General features: G+C 33.8%; 3 protein-coding genes across 3 annotated transcripts; 2 read left to right on the top strand and 1 right to left on the bottom strand.

The window, feature by feature from the left end:
• Positions 1-9,263: 9,263 nt before the first annotated feature.
• On the bottom strand, positions 9,264-10,520 carry LOC113361748. Its single transcript, XM_026604888.1, has one exon. The coding sequence runs from the start codon at positions 10,518-10,520 to the stop codon at positions 9,264-9,266; it is 1,257 nt and encodes a 418-aa protein (XP_026460673.1).
• A 6,007-nt stretch (positions 10,521-16,527) lies between these two features.
• Positions 16,528-18,215, top strand: LOC113337639. The gene is made up of 2 exons (XM_026583265.1): positions 16,528-17,176; positions 17,888-18,215. Exons 1-2 carry the CDS (start codon positions 16,831-16,833, stop codon positions 17,965-17,967), a joined length of 426 nt encoding a protein of 141 aa, XP_026439050.1. The 5' UTR covers positions 16,528-16,830; the 3' UTR covers positions 17,968-18,215.
• An 885-nt stretch (positions 18,216-19,100) lies between these two features.
• LOC113317364 (endochitinase EP3-like) lies at positions 19,101-20,200 on the top strand. Its single transcript, XM_026565488.1, has 2 exons — positions 19,101-19,560; positions 19,686-20,200. Exons 1-2 carry the CDS (start codon positions 19,152-19,154, stop codon positions 20,093-20,095), a joined length of 819 nt encoding a protein of 272 aa, XP_026421273.1. The 5' UTR covers positions 19,101-19,151; the 3' UTR covers positions 20,096-20,200.
• The last annotated feature ends 1,347 nt before the right edge of the window (positions 20,201-21,547 follow it).

The raw sequence follows: 21,547 nt of genomic DNA, 5'->3' as shown, positions 1-21,547 counted from the left end.
CCCTTTTTACCACTACTACTACAATCACTATTTGAAAACCAGCACCAAGCTTCAAAATTCTTCTTCACATAGTCTTGCCACACCCAAGAGCCTCCAAATGACCTAATAAAGTAAGACCAAACTTCATAAGCATAAGAACAATCACCAAAGATGGGATCCATTGTTTCCTCTTCAGTCTTACAAAAAGGGCACTTAACATCTTGAATATCAACACCTCTGTAAGTGTTGGAACAATTATTGAATTACGCCTGAACAATAACTAAAATCAAACACGAAATAAATAACATTATGGCTGAGTCGCGAACTAGGTCGCTTTCTTTAAGACGTTTCGCGGCTTTGCCCAAGATTGTGCAAGCAGTTATTCAATGGCGCGTCGTCCTCAAGATAAAACAGCCGAGATCAATCTCTTACACAATCACTCCTGCACGGTGAGAGGATGTGAAACTTCTACACTTCATTCTTGCTCAGAAACTCTTTAGAAAAACTAAGGATGATCAGACACTCAAGAGACATAATAGAAAGGTCTCACATAGGAAAAAGGCTTCTACAACTCTCCCAATTCTTTTCACCAAAAAACTAAAACATTAAAGAACATTCATCTCTCATTTTGTTTTTCCAACCAAAATTCTGATTTATAATCAAGAATTTCAAACATTTAAAAGTTACTAAAAATGTTATTATGGTGGAGTTAACACCATTAAAAACTACAAATCTGTAACGGTCAAAATTAATGTTGACAAAATTAATTTTTCTTTTATAAAAAACTTAATTGCTATTAAAAACATTTTTATTGGGAATTTAATTTATGTTTTCAATATATATTCCCAACAATCCCCCACTTATATTTTTAAAACATTGAGCAAGAACGTACAGAGTTGTGCATAAGCAAAGGTGTCTGGCGAATTGAACCTTTACGTAGTGTTAATAAGCTCTCTTAAAATATGACCATAGAGTGAACATAAGTCTTGAACTCTAGGAGATAAAAAGATTACTCAACACACACAACTATACTAGTGTAAAGTCTAAAGCCAGCACATTAAGGTCCTGCGCTTGTATCCCAGTTTAATGAATGATTTAGAGAACTGCCCATATTCTCATAGAAAGCGGCCACACTTTCACATTCATATAGGTGAGTTTATCAAGAGTACTCCTGAAAGTACCCCACTCTAAATAGAGATATAAACATCATTAAGAGTTTAAAATTTTAAAATAAAAAATTAAACTCAACCTTTACTCGTTTCAGGATGTCATGCCATGGGATGAATTCTTCAAAAGCATGATTCTCGCATCTCCATATCATCTATGACTTCGTCTAGTCCCTTTGAACCTATTTCTAGGTTGGGTATCCATTATAAGTGACTCAATCTCAATGGGCATCAACCTCATCCATTCACACCTTCTTATTAATCCTTTTGTCAAAGAATTAATGAATACTCTTTTCAGACATTATATAATCCATATTCTCATAAAATCAACTCTTATAGTTGTCGTTACGTTCTCAATTCATGCAATAGCCGCGGTACTATCACATTGGATTAATATGTATGCTCCTCTATCTATTAGAGGATCGAATCGCTCCATCCCTTAAAGGATTCATCTGAAAGGTGTCCAATCAGCTTCACAATATCCTTAAAGGATTGCGGTAACTACTTAGATAGTGTATTTTTAGGTATAAGGTGTGTTTGAAACACCTCATAACCTTCTCAAAATTTACCAATTTTACATACTAGGATTGGTAAATCTGAATATAAAACCCCTACTAAGAAAGTAATATGTTAAACCCCCACTATACAAAAAATACTTATATATAGTCAATCACGTAGAAACATACTGAGCTACCATACTCATGTGTAGTGCAATCACACGCAATCTCAAAAGCATTTGCACTAAACCAAATGAGTGAAAACTTGTTTACAGTCAGACTATATATATTTCTGTCTCTTTTAAAAATTCTATTTTCATTGAAATGAAAGTTGATCCAAAGAAAGAAAAAATTCATTTCAAAAAATATACACCATCTTCACTCAAATCTTTCATGTTTTCCATTTCATTTTCATCCTATAAGTCAGAATAAAAATTCAGCAAATCACTTATGCATACAAAACAAAGAGTATTGTGCATTTCACTTTCATCAATTCAGAAATCATTCGAATGAATCAATTAAACAAATTTTTTTTAAATTGTTTTAAAGTTGTTTTCAGAATATAAATGATAACTTATATCTAACTTATATGCTTTCTTTTATTGTAAAAACTACACAGTTTTCTATTCTTGGTTTACATAGATTCTCATCTTTAACTTACATATTATAATATGACTATAACAAATCATACATCGTAGAAACAACATCAATAAAACAAGCATGTAAATTAGCGACATGAATGCAAGTATCAACGATTTTATGTTTGCTTGTCTAAAGACAATAGGCTCATGAATTTATTTTTCCAAAGATTAACTTTTTGAAGAACAAAGTTACTTTTTATGAGAAGTTATCTTTCAAATTATAAGCAACAAAATATTCATGACTAACTTTTAGTCTCACTGTAGTTATGCATTTCTAGGTTCATTCTTAGTGAATTACTTGTCACCTTCATTTTTCAAGTTCCTCTAATTTAAATCAAAGTTAGTAAAACATAGGGTATGGAACCCCCACTATTTTTTTAACTCAAACAAGAATTTCAAAACAATATCAAAAGACTCCAAAAATTGTGAAAAACTAATGAACTAATGGTTTAAACCCAAAATGTTTTGCACAATATAGAGAATAAAAATTCATACAATTTTCGTAAAGTCAATATCGCCTAATTCACGACTCAAATGATCATATTCGCTATCAAGATAAGCTACTAGAAGCATCAAACAGGTATTTAGAAAATTCTCCAACATTTTATTTCATTCAATATCATTGCAAGTTGCGTAAGATTACAACATGTTATTTAAAAAATTCACCAAGTTTAGAGGAAAACATAACATGCTCATACTCATCCCTAACTTATCAACTTCATTAAATCATGACAAGGTATCATGTCCCAAGCATTCAAATTTCATTTCATGTGATGATAAAATTGCAATATTATATTCAAACATTTTATCCATAACATATCATTTGTAGTAGTGCAATGATCAAATTCAAAAAATTCCTTATCTCACTCTTGTTTATAGCAAGATATGAACATCTTGGAAACTAGATACATCTTTAACAAGATTGTTCTACCCAAAGTAAACTTTTAGGCTATACCAATACCAAAAGTCCTAGTGATGTGAGTATATATCAACACCACTTTCTTTCAAACCGATTTGGTTCAACTTTTGAACCATAACCTATCAAAATAAATATGGTGTAAAACACCAATTATATATCAGCCTCTCACCGTATCCATAGTTCACATTAACTAAGATTGAAAAGCGTTGTTAATAACATTTGATATCCTTGCAATGCCGTGCAAGAATAGCAAATAATCTCATAATCAATATTATGTTCATTTTTTGGTGAGAGTTGATATTCACATTTGTTTTGACTAGGTTTCAAATTATTTCGGTTTTGGGTTCGTATAAAATTCCATCTCATAAGTTCAAAACTTATATGAGTCACATGTTTATTGTCATACACAATAATTCTCAATATCTTGTTTCCGTAAAATTTATTCTATGATTGAACAATCAACTTATTCAATTTAGAATACCATTATTTGATCACTGCAATAACTACAAATAGTTCATCAATCATACATCAACTGCTTTTAAAGCTCAATTGCTTATAAACCATTGTCCATTATTTGCACACCAACAAAGAAATCAGCAACCCCATTGCTCCTCACATCGATTAATCTCCCGTAATTTTTATTTCATTGGAAAATAAAAACTTGCTCAAGTAAGTGAATTTTCATCTGTCACAATCACGTACGTGTGAGCATTTGAAACCAAAAAATAAGTAAGGTATGCACTTACATAATTACTTGAAAATCAACTAATATAATACTCCAAGTTTCTCTTAATTCCCAAACAAAGATTCAAAGTTATATAGTTATAACATCGTATATTCATAACTCTCTATCAAGCATTTTATCAGACATATGTGGAGCACTAGTTTGATTGCTAACAATAAACTTCCTTTTCATTACCAAAAAGAGAGTACGAAGTAGTAGAATCAAAACATGATCTTTAAAGTAATTTCTTACATCTCTAATCTTTAATCTCAAGTATCAAGTCTCATATTTTGGACAAACATACACAAGGATTCTGAAATTACCAAATCTCTCAAATTAAATATCCAAATAGGAAATTTCAAAATGGGTTTTGAAGATAAGTTCCTGATCTACAAGTTTCGTGTTATACAAGAATCAAATATCAAAACAAAGATCATAAAAATGAATTCAACAAGGACTGAATTTTTGCTCGTCAGAAATTTTTAGATACATTGTGCAGTTTTCTAAAATGCTTTAAAAATGCTTTTCAGATTCCAAAAATTCTGAAATTTTACAGGGATGATCCTCATGATATCTAATATACTCGGTTAAAATTTAAAGACCCTATTCATTTTATTTCAAGACATGGACATAAAACTCTATAACATGTCAAGAAACGTTCTTATATGTTCAGCAATATTTTTCTATGCTAAAAAATCAACCTTTTTACAATCCTAGACCATAACATAAAATTAAATTTAGGTATCATGTTACCTAAATATGAATCATCATTTGTCAAGGAAAAATTATACTTATTATAATTCTATAAAACGAAATAAAACAATGATACTTATCGCGTTTAAGCAATTGTTTTCTTTTTGATATCCATGGCAGAATATAAGGTCTTAAAATTGTTGGAACAATTGTTGAATTACGCCTGCACAATAAATAAAATCAAACACGAAACAAATAACGTTATGGCTGAGTCGCGGACTAGGTCGCTTTCTTTAAGACGTTTCGCGGCTCTGCCCAAGATTGTGCAAGCAGTTTTTCAATGGCGCGTCGTCCCAGGATAAAACAGCCGAGATCAATCTCTTACACAATCACTTTTTCACGGTGAGAGGATGTGAAACTTCTACACTTCATTCTTGCTCATAAAATCTTTAGAAAAACTAAGGATGATCAGACACTTGTTTTTCTTTCTCACAAAAATTCATTTTTTAATAAACTCAAGAGACATAATAGAAAGGTCTCACATAAGAAAAAGGCTTCTACAACTCTCCCAATTCTTTTCACCAAAAAACTAAAACATTAAAGAACATTCATCTCTCATTTTGTTTTTCCAACCAAAATTCTGATTTATAGCCGAGAGTTTCAAAACATTTAAAAGTTACTAAAAATGTTATTATGGTGGAGTTAACACCATAAAAAACCACAAATCTGTAACGGTCAAAATTAATGTTGAAAAACTAATTTTTCTTTTATGAAAAACTTAATTGCTATTAAAAACATTTTTATTGGGAATTTAATTTATGTTTTAAATATATATTCCCAATAGTAAGCTAGCATATCAAAAGTAGGCAAAGAATTGTGACAAGCATCCCACAACATGAAACTCACCTTTGGAGGAATTCCTTTTTTCCACAAAAACTTGCTGAAATCACAAATATCCTCCTCCTGAACCAGCACTTCATAGCACTTTTTTACTGTAAAACCTCCCATAATATCCACTGAATCATCCTCCCCGTTCATGCCATGAACTAGTCCTAAATCATTGCAAAGCCTGTCCCAATCCAAATGCTCAGCCTTTTTTTTTTGATAAAGAGAAAATATATTAAGATTAGCAGGGATTGTGATCTCTTGCCAGAAGATCACAAATTCCTGTATTAAAGTTTCCATCTGATAAAATTGGCAATGCTGACTGCCTAACATGTTTTGCAACAACATCTGCCACTTGATTATCATCACGACTTACATAAATAAACTCACAAAATGAAAATCTAGGGATTAAGTGTTTTATCTCGGAAAAAACGGGGGTCTAACAACCACACCTAATAATTCGTTTGGCAATCTGTATGGACTAACTCCAATATACTTTCAAGAGAATCAACTAGACAGTCAGACTCAATCTTAAGAAAAGTATATCAAAGAGTTATATCTCAATTTCTCAATTCAATCCGCAATCAAACAAATAGGAATTTGCGAGCCCGATTGAATATAAGAATAACTTGGACGGTATCAAAAACCAATATCCAAGTGTCAATCAATTTAATCAACAACCAAGGGTTGGATTCCCAATTAATTTATTTTACGCACAACCTGTGATATTTCAATTTTAAAGATAAATAATATAATGCGGAAAAGAAAAAACACAGACACCAGAAATTTTGTTAACGAGGAAACCGCAAATGCAGAAAACCCCGGGACCTAGTCCAGAATAAACACACACTGATTATAAGTTGTTACACCAAATTCCTACTACCTATTCAGACTAGATGTAATCACTCCTTCAGCACAAACAAAACTCCTAGCACAACACAGATTGTCTTTAGGAATTCTTCTCGTAAATCTTCTAGCATAACCCAAGGCTCTCTTTAGAAGATACAACAACACGATTGATACGATTCGATATTTTGTTTGCACAAAACATCAGTTTGATTTCCCTTTAGATGTGAATCAAGGTTTTGGAAATCTTCTGTTTATTTTGATAAAAACAATTACAAGGTAAAAGAAATATTAAAACAAACTTGTATATTAGGGATTATTATACTCTTCAATAATGGAAGAAAAACCTAATTATTCTACCACAAGAACAACTAGAATAAATCTAGAGATATCTTCTTTAAAACTTCTTAAGGATTTTTACGAGATGCCTTAATCGAAGTTTTCTTTCTAGCTTCCAATTTCCACTAAAAATTGTTGGTATACGATCGGAAACTGAAATCTATCAAAACCTAGGGTTTATGATCAACAACTCTTGAATGGTTTTATATTAGAAGAGAAAACCTTAGAATACACAAGAGGTGAAAAACCTAGATTAGAAGTTGTATAATCAATCACGAAGATTAATACAACTCGGCTTTGTGATCCCCAATACAAAGACTTTTATCTCACTCTGTTCACGAAGAACAAAAGACATGGAAAACAACCTATGAAGCTTACACCAATTTTCCAAAAGGGATAAAAACGTGTAGCATTCACGAACTCTATATTTATAGTGAAACATATCTTGAAAACTAAACAAAGCTATTTTCCTTTTTCAATTCTCCTAATTTTGGGAGTCTTTCCTAAGTTACAACTCTTGCCAAAATAATTAAATAAATAATTAATTAGCAAATATTGTATTTATGTGAATAAATCATATTTTAACTTAGGCAGGAATTTAAAGTTATCACAAACACTTTAATACGGTAATTAAATATGTTTGGATTAATAGCCATCTTACCTAGATAAGGAAACATCACCAACTTGACCAAAAATGCCTTTTAGTCAGGTAATTGGGCCCAAGTCCGTGAACCGTTACAAAAAGTCCATGGATTGTTTCCTACTAACGAACTGTTACAATTACAGCAACACTTATAATTGTTACTTTAATAAATCACTCATAACACTAGTAGAAAAGTGACATTTAGTAACAGTTCAAACTTTTATAAAGTAACAGTTCGTAAAATGCCTGTTACTAAATGTTAGATATTTAAATAACAGTAACACTTTTCGTAAGAACTGTTACATAATATCATCAGGTTGTATACTGTAACTGTTTTTATAGTAAGTGTTACTATATACCCATGTTACTGTAACGTATTTCGTATGTCGACATTACCATTACAGTTCTTTAAACCAACTATTACTATATACCTATGTTACCGTAACATATTTAATATGTCACCGTAGTTGGCATTATCGTAACGTTTTTTAAACTAAATGTTACTATATATCTATGTTACTGCAACATGTTTAATATGTTACCATAGTTGACATTATCGTGACATTTCTGTAAATTATTTATTTGTATAACTAGTTTTTGGGTATCCGGTTCAAAAAAAATAACTAGTTATGGACTGACATTAATTTAACATCTTGATTTAATTCTAAGCACGGGAGCTAGCCATGGCTCGTACCTAAGGTTTGAGAAAAAATCGAATATAATACAAAATAATAAACAAGTTGTAAAAATATGTAAGAATATTAAAAATATATATTGTGTTGTAGTTGCGTGGTGTGACGACGAAGGTGGTGGAGGTGTAGTTTACTGTCTAATGAGAGTAAATATTTTATTTGGATAACATTAAACAAAAGGAAAACATGGAAGAGTGGTTCAAGAGTTATAATGAATGCAATAGGTCACAAGGTCGAATCTTGTGGAGTGTACTTTTATAGAATTTATATTTCATGTCCAAGAAGACCAAATCATGGTAGTGGACGAGGCGTATATGGTGGTGACGGTTGTGGAGATGCTAGTGTTGATGGTTGTGGAAGTGCTGGTGGTGGAGGTAGTGGTGGCGCTAGTGGTGGAGGTGATGGTAGTCAGTAAAAACTGTTAGTTTTTATGACAGTTTCAATAAAAACTGTTACGGTTACTCAAACAATAGCAACACTTTGTTCCCAAACATGTTACAATAAACTGCTAACAGTAACGGTTTTATGTAAAATAGTTACAGTAGAAATTATTCAGTAACATATATTTTATAAAGTGTTACTGAAAACTACCAACAGTAATAGTTTTAGAATTTATGAGTCATTTTTCAATAGCCTTTCCGTAACAGGTTTTATAAACTTTCCGTAACAGGGGCTTTAGTAACACCGCAGAAAAAACTAAAACTGTTACGGAAATAATACAGTAACAGTTTTTAACTGTTACGGATCATCATTTTTCTACTAGTGTAACTTCATCGTTATAACTCGAAATTGAGTGATTCTTGGCTCGTTGAATTCGTAATCTCATTCACTATAACATGAGAACCTTTCCAAGGATAAAGGTTATTGTCACAAAATTCGTGGCTCAAATAACCTCAAGTATATATACATAAATGTATATTAACTGTAATAGGAATTTTTCCATAGAGTGATCATTTGTTTCGATAGATTAGAAAGTTAGAATTTAACAAGAATCCAAATGAAATCAATCACCACATACCTTTGTTGATGAAGTCCTCGTTGATGTCTTCTTGTAATCTTTAGTCTTCATCCTTCAAGAATAGCTCTTCTTAGACCTAATCTATTCTGAAACTATCTTTAGTATAATAAATCAACAAATGCGTTTTGGCATCTAAATTTGACAACTAGCTTGACATACCAACGCTAGTGGGTTCACCCAAGCAGTGCTCTAACAATCTCCTTTATTATATTCCTATTTTCCTATTGAATGAGTAGGATATTCCCATTAATGGTGTCTATTACTAGTTTTGCATCGGCTTCAACTGGATTCTTGAGTACTTCAAGTCTTTGGCCAAAAAGAGTGCTTCTCTGACTGCATGCCATGCATTCCACTTCTTCTGGAGTCAGTACTCCATCTCCATAGCTCCCTTTGATTCCAAGGCATGCACCTGTATGGTTGCGCAGCACAATACCAGTGCCAAAACTGTTAGAATCTTGAATATATGAACCATCCACATTAAATTTAACTACATCGTTAATGGGAGGTTTCCAGTTAGAGATTTTTATGCTGGAAGTAGTTAATGGAAGTTGGGATGGGTTAATGCAATGCATGTGTGAAGCTATGCGGTAATGGATTTTATGCACAGTATTATGAGGGTTTAGAGATACTCCCTGAAAAAAAACTTCACACCTATCTTTCCACAATACCCACATACCAACCATTAAAGTAATCAGCCAACTTTGGTCTTGGTCTGAGTTTGAGGTAAAAAACCAGCTGATGACCCATTCTGCAACTGAGCTACAATTTTCTCTGACTGCATCAATGTTTACATTTCTGCCTCTCCAGACAACCCTTGCATGTTTACATGCAAAAATGATATGCTCCATATCTTCATATCCATGACCACAGGTGTCATAGTGAGTTTCAACCTCTGAATTATATTGAGCTCTTCTACTTTTAGTAGAATTAATGCCTCTGATGCACTTCCATATGAAAAGCTTGACACGACTAGCCGCTTGTGTTTTCCATAGTGTCTTCCAGATTACAGAGTTAATGTTAGCTCCATTTACTTGAACTTCACTGGTGCTATGAGTTAACATTTTGTATGTACTCTTGACTGAAAAGGTACCATATTTTGAGGGCATCCATAACATGACATCTTCCTTGCTGCAGTCTATGAACAATAACTGAATTTTAAGAGAAGTATCTGCATCAAATAATCTGTTGAGTAAACTGATGTTCCACTTATTAGATTCAGACAAGTATAACTCAGCTACATCTTCATAGAACCTATAAAGATCATTGATTGGAGATGGTGGATGATTCATGCCTGGAATCCATTTGTCCTTCCATATTTTTGTTTTCTTTCCATTATTTATCTCCATGAAGTAATTTTGCTTCAAAACTTCAATGCCTTTTGTAATACCAATCCAAGTGTAAGAACAGTTCTTAGTTGAAGTATTTTGATGCAAGAGACCTCCTTCTTTGAAGTATTTAATTCCTAGAATTTGATACATAATGCTGGAGTCACTACATATTCTCCAGGCAAGCTTAGTAAGCAATGCTCAGTTCAGTTTTTCCAAATCTCTGAATGCTAAACCTCCTTGTTCTTTGGACTTGCAAACATTTTTCCATGCTATAGGATTTGAGCCCTTATTGTTGTTGTAACCCCGGAAAAATTTCCTCTTAATTGTAGTGAGTTACTACAAGAGATTGTTAGGTAGTTTGAAATTTCCCATTTGGGAGATAGGAACAGAGTTGAGAACATGTTTAATCATGGTACCTCTACTAGCTTGTGAAAGAGAAGTACTTTACCAAGAGGAGAATCTTCTTTCAAAATTTTCCTTTTATGGATTTGAATGATTCCTGCTTTGGGTGACCAAGAATTAATGGAGAACCAAGATACTTTTCCTTTGAGCTCATGACCTTAACTCCAAGAATTTTAGTCAGGGCATTAGCAACTTCAGATTTAGTTTTTTTGCTAAAGTGCACTGCTGACTTTTCAAAATTAATGACTTCACCTGATTGAGTACTGAAGTTGTGAAGTTATTTCAGTAAATTATTAACTGAAGTGATATTTGCTTGAGTAAAGATCAAGAAATCATCTGCAAACAGTAAATGATTAATGGCTGGAAAAAGGGGAGCCACTTTAATACCTTTAATGGAGTTATCTTTAAGAGCATTAGTGAGATGTCTAGAAAGACATTTCATAGATAAGATGAAGAGATAATGTGAAAGAGGATCTCCTTGTCTAATACCTATAGTAGGAGTGAACTCTTCACAAGGTGAGCCATTGAGAAGTACTGATAAAGAAGTTGTACTGATGCACTGATATATCAAGTCACAGAAGTCATTTGAAAAACCAAAATATTGAAGTACCTTGATTAAGAAAGGCCATTCTAACCTGTCAAAAGCTTTTGACATGTCAAGCTTCAAAGAAACATAAGATGCTTGAAATGGAATGTATGATCTCTTGTGCAATTACTGTGTTGTCACTGATGGTCCTCCCAGAAACATAAGCTGCTTGAAATGGAGAAATAATCTTCTCCATGATTGGCTTCATTCTGTCCACAATGGCTTTGGAAATAATCTTGTATGATGTATTACACAATCCAATAGGCATGCAAGCACTAGCACATATAGCTTTCTTCTTCTTTGGGATGAGTGAAATATAAGTTTTGTTGATCTGTTTAAGAATATGCTTGGTTTCAAAGAATTTGACTTTTGTAGAATCCAGCCTGGAAACCTTCAGGTCATGGTGCACTCCAGTTCTCCATGTTTTGAGAGTGGCATGAATTTCTTCATTTGTAGGTACTCTTGTAAGCAGGAGATTATCTTCATCAGAGATTATAGTAGGAATAACCATATATAAAGTTTAATCAAGACAAGGAGAAGTAGTAGTGTTTATGGTGCTGAAATGTTGTGTCAGATGAGTTGATATATCTTCTCTTGTATGCAACCATGTGTTGTCATAATCTTGAATTGAGTCTATATTGTTTCTGGTTTTCCTTTTATTGACTTTAGTGTGGAAGTACTTGCTGTTGTTATCCATGTCTTTGATGAATTGCTCTCTTGATTTTTGTTGACAGAAATCACTCTTAATCTTGTTCCACTTGCTTATTTGATTGTTGACACTGATGATTTCATGAGTTAAAGCTGCATCTAGAGGTTTAGCTTGTAGTTCAGTTATCTTCATTTGTAGTTGATCCACTTTGTGGTTGATATCTCAAAATGTTCTTTGTTCCACAAAGATAACATTTTCCTTGCAAGATGAGGTTTGTTGACAAGCTGAAAAGCAGGAGAACCTTGGATGCTTGAGTTCCAAGCATTAAAAATAACAACATAACAAGAATCATCATTAAGCCAAGTTAAGAAGAACTTAAAAGTCTTCCAACATTTAAGAGCGGAGGCATTAGTAACTAACATAATTGAACTGTGGTCACAACCTGCTTGGTTTAGATGATACAACTTGCTAATTGGGAAATTAAAAGACCAACTAGAATTGCCAATGGCCATGTCTATTCTTGATTTTTTGGTACCAGTACCAAGGTTGTTATTAGTCCAAGTGTAGTTTTTGCCTACATATCCTATGTCTTCTAAGCCACAAGTTGTTATTAAGCTATTCACCCAACCATCTGAAGAGGAGGAAGGTTCATTCTCATTGTTATCTATATGAAAGTTTAAGTCACCAAGGACAATCCAAAGATTATTATTTTCACAACTAATTCTCTAGACAAAGTTCCATTGATCTTTTTTCCTAGCATAGTTAGATTGACCATACATACAGGTTAAAAGAAATTCCGGTTTGCTAAGATCTCCTTGAACTATAACATTGAACATATTGTAGGCCTTGTCTACAACTTCACAAGTAAACCCATTTTTTCATAGGAGTACTAAACCACCTGAGAGACCATTTGGTTCAATAAAAGCACTATTTGGGTAATGGTATTTCTTTAAGAGTGGAGTGCATTTGTGACTATATATTTTGGTCTCACACAAGAAGATGATATCTGGGTTTTGAGTTTTAATCAGATCGCTCAAGTGATTCCTAGTATCAGGGTTTTTGAAACCTTGGACATTCCAAGAAATAATTTTCATATTGAACACTAGTGAGGTGGATAGATAAGAAAAATAAAGGTTTTTGATGAAATTAGCTAGTTGGTTGCGACACAAATGATTATTAATTGTGCATGCAAAGGTAGTACGTGAACTGGACTTTATGCATGAGACATGTATTAAATACCAGCTGAAATAAATGTAATTACCAAAGAAAAATTGACTATCAATTTTATGCAAAGGAAATAAATGAAACTGAGTTAAGGTAATGATTTTTGAGTTAACCTGATTTTCCTTATCTGCATTTGCAACTTCATTGTCTCTATTTGTGATTCTTTGAGCTGTTTGAATGTTTGTGTTGATATCATTGTTGGAAGCATAAGAGGTGGCATCGTCATTACCTTGAATACTGTCAGCACAAATCATGACTCTATGTATTTTACACAAGTCTGGTAGATTCTTCACTTTCATCATCAACAGTTTCTTTAAGTAAAAAGTCCATATTGTCTGCAATTCCATCTTTGGGTGGAACAAAAACTCAGACTTAACATAGTTCTTTTGATTCATCCTAGTGGTTGGGCCTTTTGAAGACGAGAGAGGAACAATGGTTTTCCTTATGCTGTTAGCTTTGCCGAAAAAATATGGCTTTTCATGAGCCTTGACTAAGAAGTTTGCAGCATCTTTGCAAGCCACTTTCCAATGTTTAATTAATGACATAACATTCTGTACAGATCCCACTAGGTTGCCTCTCAAAATAAAACTTGATCCAACGAGTTATGCCAGCATTATAGATAGCTTTAACTCCCATTCTTATCGGATTAGTAAGATCGATGTTGACACACACCTTAACTGGGTCACTGCCTATAGGAATATCATCAGCTAACTGGATTTTAACCACTTCACCCATTATTTCTCCTATCTTGGTAACCGCAACAACATTCATGTGCTTTGGTAGTAATCCTCTCAATGGCATCCAAAACTGTTGAAAACCCCAGTGTTTTTTTGTGTAGACCATATCTGGGATGTAGTCATGAACCACCAGCAGTTGTTTGTTAACACTCCATGGTCGTTCATTAATCAATCTATTGAGGAGAACCCGGTTGCTGAATTTGAAGATCATCGTGTTTGGATTGACTTCTATAATTTGAAGATCCTCAGGAGTCATGAAAGGCCAAGTAAAGCCAATCCATTTTTCCACAGTTTCAACACGCATACGGCATAATGACTTTGCCTATAGCAGAGGCTTCCCATTTGTTAGTGACTTCTTCTCCTTCAGTATCTTTATATTTGCAGATTGCAACATCATTTGTGTCTCCCATATCAAGCAAGGCTTGTTTGAACTTATTAGTAAGATTAGAAATAGGTTCACTCCCTTCACCTTCCATGGAAAAAGGTTGATTTGGTTTAGGATTAACAAAAGGGTTTTTCCTATATGAAGTTGCGTGAAGTAGATGGTTATAAAGATTGGGATTAATATTGTTTTGGAAAGAGATATTATCGTATAAAATAAGATAATTGTTACTTATTTTGATTACAGGAGGATCTTCCTTAGTATGGTCACAAAGAAGGTAAGCTAAAGACCATCCAAGAAAGAAGCAACAGACAGCTGTTTTGAAACTGATTATTTTGAATTTTGAAAAATTCAAAAAATAACGCAGGCGGGATTTATGGTAGGAACGACTTAGTGGATCGGCAAAAGTTCTTCGATTCTTCAAACTCTTCCCAATGATATCTCCACAAAAAAACTTTTTAATCAAACGATATATAACTAGCTCTGCAAACGCTTTAATCACAAAACACAAATAGGCAAACGCCATTAGAGACAATATAAGCTGTAAACACATTTTGGAAAAGACATGGGAATGTTAGTTTTCCATGGAATACATCAAACGAGTCAAAGAAATATGTAGACGATTAAAGAGAACAAAAAACAGAACTAGGAGTTACCAAGATTGAAAGAATGATCAGACAAAAGGATGATGCATTGAAAATTAACAAAAAAAGAACAAAGATTAGAAGATTAAGAGATTTCAGAAAAAATTTAAAAGTTATTAAGTTAACTCAATCTTCTTCTCACATGACATATTAATCTGCCATTCTCTATCATATCCTCAATTGAAGCATTCTTCATTCTACATGCTTTGTAAATAACAAGATATCTAACTTTTAAAGTACCAGCTTCCGTCCAATCATCCAACCAAAACCTTATTGATTTTCCATTATTAAGCTTAAACTTCACATGCTTCTCCAAAAATGAAGTATTATTCAAAATACTCTTCCAATTACTTCTCCCTAATGTTGTAGCATCATTTGAAGGAAAACACACTTCCTCTTTATTCTTTAGGTTCTGTTGTACAACTCTCCTCCACAAAGCTTTCTTCTCATTGGCATATCTCCACACCCATTTAGCTTTAAGTGCTTTGCTTGTAGATTTCAAATCCTTCACACCCAATCCTCTTAAATGCTTTGGCTTATAAACTTTATTCCAAGAAACCCAGCTCATTTTTCTTTTTATCATCTGAAGAGTCCCATAAAAATCTTCTCATTAGCTTATTCAGCTTCTCCTCCACATTAACCGGCATAGGTATCAAAGAGAGAAAGTACACATGCAAACTAGCTAGACAACTTCTTATTAAGACTAATCTCCCAGCTCATTTTTCACTTAATTTAGTGTAGTTTTATCCAAAGAGTTTTTTTATAACAAAATACTTACGAGACAGTCCAAATGCACAGAGCGAAAGCCCCGCACACGCGAAAAAAAAATCAAAAAGCGGACACCCTGTTTTTCTCGTGAGGCGTCAATTTTTATGTGTCTGTGCGGTTTTTGTACTGTTCATTTTGGACTGTTTGTCCAAGATCGTTCTTTCTGTGTAACAGACAACAGAGTCTCTTAAAAACCTACGTGAGCAATATTAACCGGTTCTACCCACGCGAGTATGTCAAACCCTACCAACAAGGTAAAGTAATATTGTGTTGTGATATGGGCATATAAGGAGTATTATTTTATTTATTTTTTGTTGGAAGGAGAAGATTTTATCAGAGAGAATTTACAAATAATCTTCCACAGGGTAGAAAACAAACTGCCTTAATTACAAACAAAAAAAAATCTCAATTAGAAACAGAATTCGTAAAATTTGATTGCACCCTAATCCCTTCAGCAGCAGTCCATGATAAAACTAATGCTCCAGCCTCCCCAAGTCTTTATCAACCTTAAACTCATACTGCTCTTCAAAAGTGAGACAATTGCATTCCTTCAACAAGGTCCACACAACAGCTGTTAAATATTTGATCTCAAAATCGAATATTTATGGGTTAGATTAAATGTAAAGTTGTTGGAGAGAAAACTGAAACAGTCAGTTAAACAAGGATAGATTGAAGAAGTTACAAAACAAGGTACGTGTCTGTTGGTTTCAAATTTTGTAACTGACAAGTACCGTAACTGAAGATTTGAAATTCAAATCCTACAAGGCTTTGCATATAAGGACTGGTTTGAACAGGCATCATTCCCTGCGATACTGAACAGACACTAAACATGCCTGTTCAGTATCAATATAAGCCAGCCAAAAAGCCTTGATCGAAGGCAGAAGCAATCTTCCTTCTTTTCTCTCAATCTTCTCAACTCTTTGCGATCGATCCCATCAACAACTCTGAGGAGTGGGAGCAAATAACGCTTTGAGGATAGCATACTAATGCGTCTCTAGCCATTATTTTTGTAGGTTGTTTTTCATTGCAGGGGTTTTATCTAACACTCTTAAAGCGTTATTTTCTGCAATGGAAGAGACACAGATGGCTTCTTTCAAGGTTTTGAATCAAGACTTTGTTCGTTTAGATCGTTTTGATGGAACTAACTTCACTCGCTGGCAAGACAAGATGAAGTTTCTTCTCACTACATTGAAAGTTTTCTACATCCTTTCTGCCACACCATTGCCAGCACCCACTGAAAAAGACACTGAACAACAAAAGGAAGAAAGGAAAAAGCGAGAAGAAGATGAACTAATTTGTCGCGGTCATATTCTGAATGCTCTATCAGACCGTTTATATGATCTGTACACTGAGACGCAATCAGCAAAGGTCATATGGGATGCCCTTGAAACTAAGTATAATGCCGAAGAAGAAGGTACGAATAAGTTTTTAATTACTACTTATTTTAATTTTAAAATAAGCGATGATAAGCCATTGTTAGCACAAGTACATGAGTTACAGATTATTGTGAACAAGATTCGTGCTTAAAGCATTACCATTCCTGAATCTTTTCAAGTTGGTGCCATAATCGCAAAGTTCAAACCAGGGGCGAATCCAGCAGGGTTCCTCTGGGGTCGCTAGCCCCCTTTAAATTTTGGGAAAAATACTAATCCTATGTATCGGGCATCTCTTATTCCCACCAATAATAGCTAAGTACTACCTAAACCAAAGGTAACTTAGTAAATTCTGTTTGTTAACTCATCCAACAAAAGAAAGAACGATCTCCTAAAACACTGTATCTACTGCAAGATTATATATTACATCTTGCTTTAAGAACATCTCGAATTAAAACATGATTATATAAAATCAGTGAATAAAATGGGAAGATCAGAGGGGTGTTAGTAAAACCCAAACAAAAATATTGTGATTTGATTTTCTTTTGTTTTTTCTCCTCATCAATTTGATCACTCAATCAAACTTCATAAATTTTTCTTTCTATCCACAAAATAATTTCAGGCTAAGAGAAAAAATCTCTAACTTAGTTATCTACTTAGATTGTTAATTAATATTAACATAAAATTAATATGTTTAGATTTCTAGTGTTTTTATAATGGTTTAAGGTTTTCCATCTTCTGATGATTTTCAGAGAACAAAAAGTGTGCCCCCATAGAAATTTTGGTCTGGATTCGCTACTACCTTCAAGCTCTTTATAGTCGGCTTAGCTAAGTATAATGCTTGAGTTCATAGTCTACACCAAGTCCTCGTGATTTATTTATTCCAGTGGGTTGGGAATATGTTGCATTAATCCTTTGGATGTCACGATCTGATCGATTGAGCTGATAGATTGTAATTCGAGTGGCCACATTCAGTCTCCCATTCACGCACTAAATACAGAAAATGTAGAAGCACTGATTACCGTCTGCGGTGTCCTTGGCTCCATTGACTAAAAAATTCCAATCTTTCTCGTAGTGAAATCACATTTCGTTTGGATGTTTTTTTCTTCTTCGTTTTTGGTTTTTTTCTTTCCAAGTGATGATTGCTCATGCTCTAGTGAAGTTCGCTTTTGAGTTTAATATTTCGCATGATTGATCAATGGGCTAAGCACTGAGGAAAAATGATACGTTGAATCACCCCCTTCTGGCCTAAATTGGATTCGGCTAACATTCACAGCCAAAGTGAACAAAGGATATGGAGCACCTACTCGTAAGACAAAACAAATCCCCCAAACTCCTCTTCCTCGTTAGAACGCGCACAAATAAAGAAAAAATAAAAAATAAAACAGAAAATGGGTTATTTGTCCAAATATTTTTAAATCACTGTTCAAATGGACGAGTAAAAAATAGTTTGGGTGAAATAGCCAAAAAAAGAAATAGTGAGGATCCTAGCTTAAATTTAAAAAATAGCAAGTATGAAACTGGATACATCTTGTGTAAATTAAAAATAAGAAAAAAATATTTGAAAATAGACACGATGAAACTGGTTACATCCTGCCTATTTTTACATTTTTGTCCATTCAAACAGTATCAAAATCTAACTGTTCATGTCACCCAGAAATTATTAATTTTGGTTTTTTTAACCAATTCTGTGAAAATAAAAATACATAACTGGAGCTGGCTAGGCCTACCAGTACGAGTACCTTATTAAGATGTCATTTTGTCGTCAGTGGCTGAAAAATTTCACGCAACTCCTCCCGTAAACCATAGCCGTATCGGCCCCACATGTAAACAAAACTTGCATGGAAAAATGAAGGTTGGGCAGAAAGTTCGACCTCGCTAAATTCAAAAGTAGACATTATGAGAAGAAAAATATTAATTTCTTGAGATCAAAATCTACTACAAATACCAGCGAAGTTTAGTCTAATTTTACTCATCTTTAAAACACTCACTAGTCTTTTATTTCTGGATACAAAAATGTTGTCTCCAAACTACTTAAGACTTATTTCAGTTATCGGAATTCTTTTCGGTATCTTGATGCGCTCCATTGTGGCACAGAATTGTGGTTGTGCAAGAGGATTATGTTGCAGCCAGTGGGGGTATTGTGGTACTAGTGGTGAATACTGCGGTAAGGGGTGCCAATCGGGTCCATGTACTTCATCTCCAAATAATGGTGCCTCTATTGACAGGATTGTAACACCAGCATTCTTTAATAGGATAGTTGGTCAAGCTGCTGGTTATCGATGTGACGGAAAGAATTTCTATACACGTAGTGCTTTTCTTGAAGCCGCTAAATCTTATCCTCGCTTTGGTAAAACTGGGAGTTTTGATGATTCTAAACGTGAAATCGCTGCATTCTTTGCTCATGTTACGCATGAAACCGGATGTAAGTCATCAAACCAAAATTCAGTTTTTCTGACTAAACTAAATGTGATCAAATTCTTCTTTGTTTGTTACTTAAATAAGCTGCTAGTTAATCAACATGTGCTATTTTTTCTCTTTGGATTACAGTTTTCTGTCACAAAGAAGAAACCAATGGAGCAAGCAGAGACTATTGTGACCATGGAAACAGACAATATCCATGTGTTCCTGGAAAAAAATACCATGGGCGAGGACCCATACAACTATCCTGGAATTACAACTATGGCCCAGCCGGTAGAAGCATCGGATTTGATGGTTTAAATGCTCCAGAAACGGTGTCTAATAATGCAGTCATCTCCTTTAAGGCAGCATTTTGGTTTTGGATGGAAAATGTCCACTCGGTCATAACTTCAAATGAAGGTTTTGGTCCGACAATTCGTAGAATCAACAGCGGCGAGTGTAACGGAGGAAACTCGGGAGCAGTTCAAGCTAGAGTTAAGTACTTCAGGGATTACTGTAATCAACTTGGTGTGTCACCAGGAAATAACCTTTATTGCTAGAAACTTATGATGTAATATTTTCTAAGTATCTATGTAATCGCTAGCTCGATATATTAACAAGAGATAAATAAAGAGCTTCTGGATCAATATAAATCGTGCAAATAATAATACTAGACTTTGTTACCCACACCCACGCTACAAACTGGATAAATATACACTCTATCTAGGGAGAAAGGAGAAAGCTAGACATAGAAGCTCTTGACATGCCACTCTCTCGCATCCCCGATAAATAGTTTTGTCGCATACACATTAAATCCTTTGCATGCAGTATGCAGCAGATTGCCTAATGTAAAAGGTGTTTATTAATGGTCGAATCCAAGGCAAGTCGAAACTTTTTTCTTCATTTATTTTTTTTGATGTTCGTTTTCCTTTTTCCAGGTGATATATCACTAGCATGGTTTCTGGTTGTTTTTAGGATGCGGTAAAAATTATTAGGCGTGTTAAAGAAGAAAAAAAAGTTAACCGAGTGGAGTAGGGGTTAGGGCCCAAGGGGGATAATGAGGACCACTTTTGCTACTCAATATGCCAAACCAATACTGGGTAATTGTAATTATGTAGATTTGCTATCATTTTGTCGTTTCCTAGAGTTTAATAAAGAGCATCTGCATCTTAGTGCATTATTGAGTAATGTCCATCAGAGATAAATATGGTTCTTGTACTATGATTAAGAGATTAAAATTTAGCCTGCATACTGTGATTCCGAAGAACTACACATGAATATGTCACTATGTTAACACCGAAGAACGATACAACTTTTAATATCATCTGTAGACTTACGTTTCAGAACTAAGAACTCCTTCATTACGTTTCTTCAGAACATTCCAAAATATGGTATAGCATGCCACCAAATCTCTTTTAGCCTACCTCTAAAACCCAAAATTTGAATTATGCAAAAATAGGCCTGTATTGGACCCTTACTTTTGTTTCTAGACCAGTTTTTTTATTTATTGCAAAACTAGGTGACAAAAATATATAATCACAAAAAAAAATGGTGACAAAAATATATAATCACAAAAAACTTATTAGTGACTAGACATTATTTTGTCTCTAAATGAGGTCACTAAAAACACAAAATTGGTTATTAAGACCAAAATCAACAATTTCTGGGTGAAAAGGACATTTAGATATTGATATTGTTTAAATGGAAAAAAATGTAAAAATAGCCGGGATGTAAACAGTTTCATCCTACCTATTTTCAAATACTTTTTTTATTTTTAATTTACATCAGGATGCATCTAGTTTCATCCTTGCTATTTTTTAAGTTTAAGTCAGGATGAATCCAGTTTCATCCTTGCTATTTTTTTGGTGTCCATTTCACCCATACTAATTTTTACTCGTCCATTTGAACCATGTTTTAAAAATATTTGGACAAATGACCCATTTTCCGCACTAAAAACGTATGAGTAACGAAAGTCCTGTCGCAGAAAACTTAACAACAGTGACAAAAGTTAT

The sequence above is a fragment of the Papaver somniferum genome, chromosome 1, assembly GCF_003573695.1.
Source record: "Papaver somniferum cultivar HN1 chromosome 1, ASM357369v1, whole genome shotgun sequence".
NCBI classification, from domain to species: domain Eukaryota; kingdom Viridiplantae; phylum Streptophyta; class Magnoliopsida; order Ranunculales; family Papaveraceae; genus Papaver; species Papaver somniferum.
The sequence above is the reverse complement of the archived record's forward strand: the minus strand, read 5'-3'. Positions and strand labels throughout refer to the sequence as shown.

Coding starts and splice junctions, on each gene's coding strand:
- LOC113317364 (XM_026565488.1), top strand. CDS start 19,152: ATGTTGTCTCCAAACTACTTAAGACTTATTTCAGTTATCGGAATTCTT. Junction 19,561..19,685: donor TGTTACGCATGAAACCGGAT/GTAAGTCATCAA, acceptor TTTGGATTACAG/TTTTCTGTCACAAAGAAGAA.
- LOC113361748 (XM_026604888.1), bottom strand. CDS start 10,520: ATGTATCAAATTCTAGGAATTAAATACTTCAAAGAAGGAGGTCTCTTG.
- LOC113337639 (XM_026583265.1), top strand. CDS start 16,831: ATGGAAGAGACACAGATGGCTTCTTTCAAGGTTTTGAATCAAGACTTT. Junction 17,177..17,887: donor GTATAATGCCGAAGAAGAAG/GTACGAATAAGT, acceptor GATGATTTTCAG/AGAACAAAAAGTGTGCCCCC.